At 43.2% G+C, this 9,814-nt stretch overlaps 1 protein-coding gene across 1 annotated transcript; it reads left to right on the top strand.

Moving 5' to 3' along the window:
* Positions 1-1,037: 1,037 nt before the first annotated feature.
* On the top strand, positions 1,038-4,181 carry LOC103650892 (60S ribosomal protein L5-1). The gene is made up of 9 exons (XM_008676480.3): positions 1,038-1,418; positions 2,308-2,380; positions 2,472-2,563; positions 2,685-2,811; positions 2,906-2,985; positions 3,069-3,185; positions 3,360-3,494; positions 3,607-3,776; positions 3,864-4,181. Exons 1-9 carry the CDS (start codon positions 1,416-1,418, stop codon positions 3,973-3,975), a joined length of 909 nt encoding a protein of 302 aa, XP_008674702.1. The 5' UTR covers positions 1,038-1,415; the 3' UTR covers positions 3,976-4,181.
* Positions 4,182-9,814: the final 5,633 nt, after the last annotated feature.

The following is a 9,814-nucleotide window of genomic DNA, read 5'->3' as shown; positions in this document are numbered from 1 at the left end:
GGCTGAGGGCAGCCGCAGCCGCAAGCAGGCGAGCCCGCCCACCGCCACCACTCCACTTGAGAGCGAGCAAGCCTAAGGAGGGCGGTCGTCGGGGCAACGCCGAGCCGCGGGCGCACGCACATCGAGGAGAGCGCGACACGGGCTCACGAGCGCGTGGACGCGGACGCGCGCAGGGTAGGCAGCCGACGGCGCGGGCGTGCACCGCGAGGCACGAGCGCGCGTGTGGACGGCGGGTGGCACCGCAAGGGTCTCCGGCGCGGATTCAGCGGGTGGGAGAGTAGGGGCACAGGGCTTGGCGGCCAGGGAAGGCTTGGCCTACGGAGGGGAAGGGAAGCTGCCCCCTGCCCCCAGGAGGGAGGGTTGAGTCTCCCGGGGGTAGCAGCTAGGAAGACAGTGGCTGGCTATGGGGGTGGGTGGCGCCTGTTGTGGGTTGGGGAAACCCTAATCCTAAATCTAGTATGATACCATGTAGAATGTAGAAGTATAAAGTGTTTGATATATTGATATGAGAGGTTTGCTACGACAAACAATCTATTAGGGTCTCCAAGTTGCAGTTGATCAGTGTGAGGCTTGCTACGACATTCCTCCTTTTTTTTATCAGCTGAAGCAGTACACAGGAACAGTGTTTCTTCTCCTACTCAACCAGCGGCAGCAGCTGCGGCTACAGCCTACGAGCGTTTTTGTTGGGCACCGGTGCCGCTGGTTGCTAAGGTATATAGAGCTAGAATGGCATGACAGGGCTATGTTGCTGCTCCTTTCAGATTCACCATGTATTTTTGGGCTGTCATCTATGCAAATGTGTTAGTTTGAGTGTAGCGAATCTTACAACAAAACTTTCTTGACTCCACCCTTTTACCTCTAAATGTTGCTTGACTTGAAGGTGGACTGTAGCCTGTAGGGTAGTCCTGTACTAGTCACGAGCTCTACCGTTCAGCCCTCATTTTTGCTGCCAGGGTGAACAATAAATTCCAAGACGAAAAAAAACATCATCTAGCAGAGTGTAAAGAGTAAAGACGAATCCAAGGTACCAGCATAGATACTATTGGAATTCCAAATTTTGGAGAACAAAACTCGTCAGAGTGGCCAAACAATACAGCGGATGCTGCTCCAGTACAAAAAAAAAAAACAGGCCCATCAATTCATGAACTCATCACTCACCGAACATCTCTACCATTCTAGCCCACCAACACCGACGGGAGGCCCATTTGTCCCAGCAGCACGCTCGAACCGATCCTGGCCATCCATCCCAGCGACAAGACGCTATCGGCCCGTCCACCGGCTAGGGTTTCCCCAGAGTTAAAAGGCCCGGAGGAGGCGCCCCTATAAACCCTTCCCTTCTGTCGCTGCTCCCACCTCTAGCCCGACAGGTGAAGCCGCCGCCGCTGCAGTGTCCATAGCCACCGCAGGAGACTGAGATGGTAAGATCACGGGCTCTTCCGCTATCATTCTGCTTATTCGTTCGATTGCTGCGCCTGTGATTGTGCAACTAGCGTTTACTTGGGTAGATTTCTTCACTAGTGGAGGGACTGGAGTGGCAAGGGCGTAAGTAGCCGCCGCGTTCAGTTAGCGCGGTGATGGGTCAGCATGCTGGCTGGAGGAAGGCTACACTTGTGGCACCGAGCGATTCGTGCTCGGATCGACGTTTAGGTAGAAGAAGTATATTGGATGGGCCTTTCGGTATTATTTTTTTGGATGTCGACCAAAAAATGTTTGATCGAAGGGAGGGCTCCGGACCCTTCTGCCCAATTGACTAAGTGGCCTACTGTTCGTGGCTATAGTCGTTTAGTTTATCAGTTATTGCATCTGCTATATAGCGTATTTGTGATTGTATGTTCACGCGAGGATCTATTGTTGAAAGTCTGTCATTTGGTCGTTTCTTAATCTTTCCAGGGATTACGATTCTCCATTTCTTGAAAGGTTTCAATTGTTCTGGAAAAAAACTCTGTTATGTTTACTAGATCTGTACACTATAATGGATATAACTGTTTTTATGCCTCTGCAAAATTTTGCGGATTCTTTCTATTGATGTTGATGTGTCATGAGAGCTATCTTAATTTGGTGTCACGGTTCCTTGACAAGTATTGGACTATTGGTAGAATGTTCTCGCCATATGTACTGCATCTATATTATTGACTCAGCTGTGACTCTTGATAAATATGCATTTGCAGCTTTGTTTGAGTATGACACTTACTGAATAGTTTTTGGTTGACAACTTAGTGAAGTCTGTTGTATGCATACTTGACAGAATTCATGCTCAACCTTACCTGTGCGTTTAACTATTTGTGTACCTTTCGGTTATCTCCCCAGGGGGGTTTTGTCAAGACCCACAAGACCAATGCGTACTTCAAGCGTTTCCAGGTGAAGTTCAAGAGAAGGCGCGGTATGTTTTGTCTGCTCTTTTGATGTTTGCATTACTATCATTTTTATTTCCTGTTTGATTGAAAGCCTTTTTCTATTGACCTTGTTTGCAGCTGGCAAGACAGACTACAGGGCCAGGATAAGGCTGATTAACCAAGACAAAAACAAGTACAATACACCCAAATACAGATTTGTTGTGCGATTTGTATCCTTTGATTCCTTCATCATTTGTTTTCTTTGTTCTTTAATCATCTGGTTTCTGCTTATTACTATGGTACTTGAGCTCCAGTGGCATAATATTGTACCTCTTAACTAGACCTCCTTAGACCAACAAGGACATCACAGCACAAATCATCTCTGCTAGTATAGCAGGTGATATGGTTCTTGCTTCTGCTTACTCGCATGAGTTGCCACGATATGGTCTTGAAGTTGGTCTGACCAACTATGCAGCTGGTAATTTCCCTTCTGGAAATATTGTGTAAATTGCATATTGTACCTTAATGAATTTATATATTCACTAGTTCAACTGCTTACACTCATCTTGTAGCCTACTGCACTGGCCTTCTGTTGGCTCGCCGTGTGCTCAAGACCCGTGGTTTAGATAAGGAATATGAGGGCAATGTTGAGGTAAAATTTGGCTAAATTTCGATCTTATTTTTTGCTGATGTCACATTGGTTGGGCATTTATATTGTTTCTTTTCGTTCATCAGGCCACTGGTGAGGACTTCTCTGTTGAGCCAGCTGATGAGAGGAGGCCTTTCCGTGCTCTCTTGGATGTTGGCCTTATTAGGACTACAACTGGGAACCGTGTCTTTGGTGCCCTCAAGGTACATGTCTTCCTTTTGATGTCATGATGTTATATTTGGGGTGTTTGTTTGTAGTTAGCTCATTAATAGTAATAATAATTTTTTTGCATGAACTTGTTGTACAAGGCATCTTTTATGGTGACTGTTTTTCCATCTCTGTAGTTTTTTAACGTTTGTTGCATTATGTTGCTGCAGGGAGCTTTGGATGGTGGACTGGATATTCCTCACAGCGAGAAGAGGTTTGCTGGTTTCAAGAAGGATGACAAGCAGCTGGATGCTGATATCCATCGCAAGTACATCTATGGTGGCCATGTTGCTGACTACATGAGGGTTAGTTGTGCTTGCTGCATATCACATCATATTTCATTTCCTTTTTGTTTTTGTAAACTAATCTGATTTATACTCAATTGATTTCGTTGTTATTTTGATCTTTATCTCCCAGAACCTCGCTGAAGAGGAGCCAGAGAAGTACCAGTCTCACTTCAGTGAGTACATTAAGAAGGGAATTGAGGCTGATGACATGGAAGCTCTGTACAAGAAGGTCCATGCTGCCATCCGTGCTGATCCTTCTGTGGTCAAGTCAACCAAGCAGCCACCAAAGGAGCACAAGAGGTATAGTAGCCGCTGTCTTTTTTTTATACTATGGTCACCATAATCCTATTATTTGCTCTGCCCTGACTTCCCTTCTGCTCTATTCAGGTACAACCCCAAGAAACTGACATACGAGCAGAGGAAGGCCAGTCTCATTGAAAGGCTCAACCAACTCAACTCCTCGGGCGGCGCAGATGACGACGATGAGGATGACGAGTAAAGTTTGGTCCCATCGAAGTAGTGCTATCTTATGCGGCGATCAGTATTTGTGCTATGGCATTTATCGCTACCTGTAGTCGTGCAACATGCATTTTTGTTTAAGTTTGTCGATGCGAACAAAGTTGTTTCTGTTAGTTTGGAGCTGGAGTTCTGAATATTTACTTTTATAATATTAAAATTGGACCGAGTTGAACAAAGTTTATTTTAGTTTGGGCACACAAGATTAGAGAGCTAGCGAGAAACTATGGCATACGCGGTCGGTTAGGAATAGTGTCAATTGAAAAAAAGCTTATTTAACATCAAGTTGAAATGGTTTGGGAATGAAATATCTCAATGGAGTTGTCAAGTTGAAATGGTTTGGGAATGAAATATCTCAATGGAGTTGTTTAGATAAGCGTTTGGAAAGAAGCTATCTACATGTCCTGAACCGTGATTATGTAGTTTTTTCTCTTAGTACTCTCAAAATCTTTTCTTCCCACCTTTTCTCTCTTTCTATATTATGTTAGGTTTCAACTTTACCTAACTCAACTATGGGTGGATATCGAGCCAGCTCGATAATCAAACGAGCTAGCTCGGCTCGACTCGTTAAAGTAGCGAGCTAGGAACCACGCTTAGCTTGACTCATTTTGTACCTCGAGCCAGTTCGTTCGTGTTTGACTCGCGAGCCATACATAACAAAACATGACATGGCTTGAAAAAAACAGCACGAGTTGAATTTCAATTCTCAACATGAGTAACAACATGCATATTAAGGCATTCACACTGATAACATGACTACATTAGCAACATGCTAGGAGTAGTGATGACAACGAGGAATTCCCCGTCGGGTTTTAGCCCCCTATCCCTGTACCCGCGACAAAAAAACTTCCCCGCAAGGATCCACACGAACGCTTGCCGAGGACATTTCTTCCCTAGCCCTGTTACCCACGGGGATAAATCCCCATCGGGGATCCCCGTCACCGCTTAAATTATAATTAGATCGTACTTCATTTGTTACTAATGTAAAATATTTTCACTCATACACATTGTTAGATGTAAAAATCATTATGTGTACATTAAAATGAACGTATTTGTACAACTAGTGATCTCTTGACAAGATAATTATTTATTTTTATCATTAACTATTATATGAAAACATCGTCACATGTAAGTTTAACGGGTCCCCGCGGGGAACGGAGATGGGGAATGCTTCCCCATCCCCGTCCCCATTTACCCGTCGGGGGAGAAAATTTCCCCGTTTACATCCCCGTGGAGGAAGAAATTTCCTCATCCCCGTCCCCTAATAGAGAAATTCCCCGCGGGGAATCGGGGATCGGGTCCCCATTACCATCTCTAGCTAGGAGCCTCCATGGCTCCATAGTCCATATTTCATTATCCATAGCCATAGCCCATAGGACTAGGAGTATATCAGTCCATCACACATTAACAGTTAACACTGATAATAGTTTACGATAGTTTAGACTTTAGATTCTTAATAAAAAACACTGAAGGACTCAAAAGTTCCTAGGCCATGAAAATGCAAAACAATAAAATCTTCTTGTCGTAGCCTGCAGACCATCAGCGCATTAGACTCAGTCACTCAGACTCAGACCATCAGTTTAAACTCTTTTGAACCTGTGAGACCTACATTTCAAAATATGGAAATACCATCAAATTCTTTTGAACGTGAGATGCAGACCATCAGTGCATAAGAATGCATTTTGGAACCACACATTTTAGACATTTTAACAATTGAACACCACATTGCACAACACACTTACAAACTTACTGTTACTAGTTGCTTCCAACCACACAATTTGGGAATTCCACATATTCATTATCATCATCATTTTCTCCTCCCTGTAATCAGTCAAAAATAAACATTGAATATGTTTAGAAACAAAAATAGTCAAAACAAATTAATAATCACATAGAAACATACCATAATGATAGGATTTGGCGAACCCCGTATCCAACTAGATGCACAAACTAGTGCCTGAACTATCGCCGACTTTAAAGAACTCCTATAATCATCAAGAATCCTTCCTCCACAACTAAAAGTTGATTCTGATGATACACTTCCAGCAGGAACAACCAAGAATCTCTTTGCCATACTCGCCACAACAGGGAATCTATGAGAATTCACTTTCCAATAGTTCACCAAGTTGAACTTCTTATCATCCATGGACACATTTGCTTCATCTAGATAGATAAGCAACTCTGTTTTTGAGCTTTCTGTGGCACTCGAGTCCAAAATCCTAAAACTCACTTGGGACTATGGAAGCAAGATCACTGCTTACATCCTTTGCTATTGAAGCTGACTAGGTATTTGAGCTACTGTCACCATTTTTCTGCCTATACACCAAATCATATTTCTTGTAAATATCTTCTAATTCTATGTTGATCTCTTCAAGCTCTGTTTGACACCTAAAAGCGTCATAAAGCTGACCGAAACACCATCTGATGTACCTCATTTTGAACCTAAGGTCAAGGATTGTAGCAATAACCATGACATTGTTCCTCACCTCCCAATATTTATTGAATTTTTTCTAACATTGTAGCAGCCATACACCTCAAATATGCATCACTAGATTTCTGTGCTGTTAACAAAGCAATCTTAACTTTCACTATGTAAGGGTAGAAGGCATTGGCAGTTGGATAAACTGAACCTGAAAATGCAGTGGTTGCTCCAGCCATTGTTCCTAAAATTGGCCTAATCTTATGATACTTATCCCAATCAGTTTGTGTAGGTTGCCACACATAGTTATGGTCTACTTACCAAAATGCATCCCTATACTCCATACATGTGTCCAACATTCTATATGTTTAATTCCACCTTGTTTTAACATCAAGAGATAGGCCTTTTCCAACTTTAATAGCATACTCATTGCAAACCTCAACAAATTTATACATACGTGAAGGAGACCTCTTAAAATATCTGACTGTGTCTCGAAAATTACTTAGAAGACCATCTAATGGTTGCAGGCCATCATTTACAACCAAATTCAGTATATGAGCAGCACAACGGACATGAAAATATTTTGGATCAAACTGTGCATTTCTTCTTGCAAGAAGCTTGGACTTCAAATTTGTAGTAGCAACATCATTATTTGAGGCATTGTCAAGAGTTATTGTCATAACCTTGTCTTCTATTTTCCATTCAACCAAACAATCAAAAACAACTTGAGCTATTACTATACCAGTGTGGGGGGACCCAATTCAACAAAGTTAAGGACACGACATTGCAAAACCCATTCAACATCTATGTAATGTGCCACTAAACACATATATTGTACACCTTGATTAGATGTCCACAAATCAGTAGTTAAACTTATTGATTCAGCTTCTTTAAGACTCTTCTTCAGTTTCTCTTTCTCAGATTCATAGACTCTCATACATTCACTTCTAATAGTCTTCCTACCGATAGGTTCATATTTGCTATTCATCCATGTCATCAAGATATTAAACCATTTATGCTCTACCATCCTAAAAGAATACTCATGAACAATGATCATCTTAGCAATCAATAGTCTAGTGTGCTCATGATCATATTCATCAGGGTTAACAATAATAGATCCATCAGCTACAGTAAATGTGAGAGTACCTTGAGGAAGTTGAGATTTTGCCTTAGCCAATTTGTTATGAAACTGTGTGCACTTATGTAAATGACGGTTTAGCTATGAAGTTGCCCCCTGGATGGTATGCATAGCTTTTATAACAAAATTTGCACTTGGCTTTTGTCACCAAAACCCCAAACTCCTTCTTGGACTGAACATGGATCTCCTTAAAATATTTCCAGCAACCATCATGCTTTCCTCTCTTTGCCTTATCTTTGGAAGGAGACAACTGACTACCACCCTTCAATCTTTTTCTTCCTCGATTTGTCTTCTGAGCCTTTGACACATGATTGCCCTCCGATTCCTCCCCCTCCGCATCATCATCATCACGCCCTCCTCTTGGCTTCAACCACCATCCCCCTCCTCATATAATTCATCATTCATATCGATCAAAATCTCTTCCTCTTCTTCATTTCACACATGCTGCCCAAATTAACCAATTCATTATTTCTCAACTAATGATCAGTCCAAATACAACTATAGGTAGTGAACATAGAACACACCTTTTCTATAGATGTACATGTAGCTACCACAACATGAATTTGAGCTGTCGATTGAGAGCCAGAACCTCGACGAACTTGGCCCCGCCCACGATTACCTTGCATAGCTAATGGTAATGGCTTCTTCCCCATTATTTTATCCCTTGATTCGTGACTTGCAGGTGATGGACACACTTGGTTGTAGACTTCCTGCTTGGGGTGCTCGTCCTCCATCACTTCAACGGCGGTCAGCGGTGGCCGTCGCAACGTCTGTGCACGGGCGCACGACGGTCGGCGGTGGCCATCGTAGTGTCTGGGCGCACCAGCGACGACATGGTTTAGGGCAGTGGCCAGTGGCAGCCGCTAGGCGGCTAGGGTTTGAAGAGCGTTCGACCGTCATTTGGCTGTGTCAGTGTGTGTCTCCATGAGAAACTAAGACAGTGAGTGTGAGTTCGTGTCTTCGTGAGATGTGAGAGTGGCCGAGTGGGCTTAGCGTGTGGTGTGGGCTTAGGAGGGAGTTGCCGAGTGTGCTTTAGGTGTGACCGTGTGACTGTGCTGCGCTGCGCTTGGCCCATGATGCGTAGCTTTATATGCCTGGCTCGCTTGGCTCGCGAGCCAGTTCGCGAGTTGGCTGGAGCTAGCTTGTTTTAACACCGAGCTAAAGTGCTGGCTCAACTCGCTACAAAATCAAAACGAGTCGAGCCGAGCTGAGCCAGTACCGAGCCGAGTCGAGCTAGTTATCGAGCCACGAGTATTTTTCCAGCCCTAATCTCAACTTGATAGGGACTAAAAGACTATGTTGATGTTGATAATATTAAAATGCTACCGTTTGGACATGTTGTTTGTGTCTAGCACTCCTGCTTCTTTCAGTGGTATGATGAACGTTGTTTCAGGTAATGTTGTGGTGTTTGAAGAATGATGAGAGGTCGATGACGGTGGCAGCGCGAGAGGAGAGGTTGATGGTGGCAGAGGGGGCGGCAGGGACATGGCAAATGGGGAGGCTGGAGGTGGCAGGGTCGCAGGAGAGGGAGAGGGGGTGAGATGACCAAAATAATATTGTCAATTGAATTTGAGTAAGAGAGGTGAGTTATCCAACGATCTGAATCATTGGTTTTTGATGTGTGTTTAGTTTGAGTGCAATTTGTTTGATGGATTTAGTGGAGATTGTAAGGAAAATGGACCCCAATCTATTTGGCTAAGTGATTTTGGTGTTTGATGATCAACATAACCTTGTGGACTAATATTTTCCAAGTGTTTGTGTGTTGTAGTTCACATGATGCAAAGTGGATTGGACTGAGGCTCTGAGGATGCAATACCTCAAAGAAGACATTATAAGACCCATAGAAGGCATTACAAAGTCATATTTAAGACACTTTATACATGTTAAGAGTCCAAGACATCAAGAAGAAGTGGGATGCAAAGCCACAAAACAAAAGTGAAGTTGACAGAGTTGACAGGAAGGACTGACTGAATTGGAAGTGTTTCACAATATAAAATCTACTCAAACTGACATGCTTCAACTCAGATGTAAGAAGTGTACAAGTTTTTTAAAAAGACCAAGATCATCAAAATCGGAGTTCGGAGCTAAAAGTTATGCCCACAATACAAAGTTGGAACTGCTGAAAAAACTACAGCAGGATATGAGCTGTTTCACTGAACTGTCCGGTGTGCCAAATTTGCTCAAAATGGTATGGATTAACCTCTAGGATGTAGATAATTTCATAAGTTTTCCAAGAAGTACAAGATCATCGAAATCGGAGTTTGG

The sequence above is a fragment of the Zea mays genome, chromosome 3, assembly GCF_902167145.1.
Source record: "Zea mays cultivar B73 chromosome 3, Zm-B73-REFERENCE-NAM-5.0, whole genome shotgun sequence".
Taxonomy (NCBI): Eukaryota; Viridiplantae; Streptophyta; class Magnoliopsida; order Poales; family Poaceae; genus Zea; species Zea mays.
The sequence above is the reverse complement of the archived record's forward strand: the minus strand, read 5'-3'. Positions and strand labels throughout refer to the sequence as shown.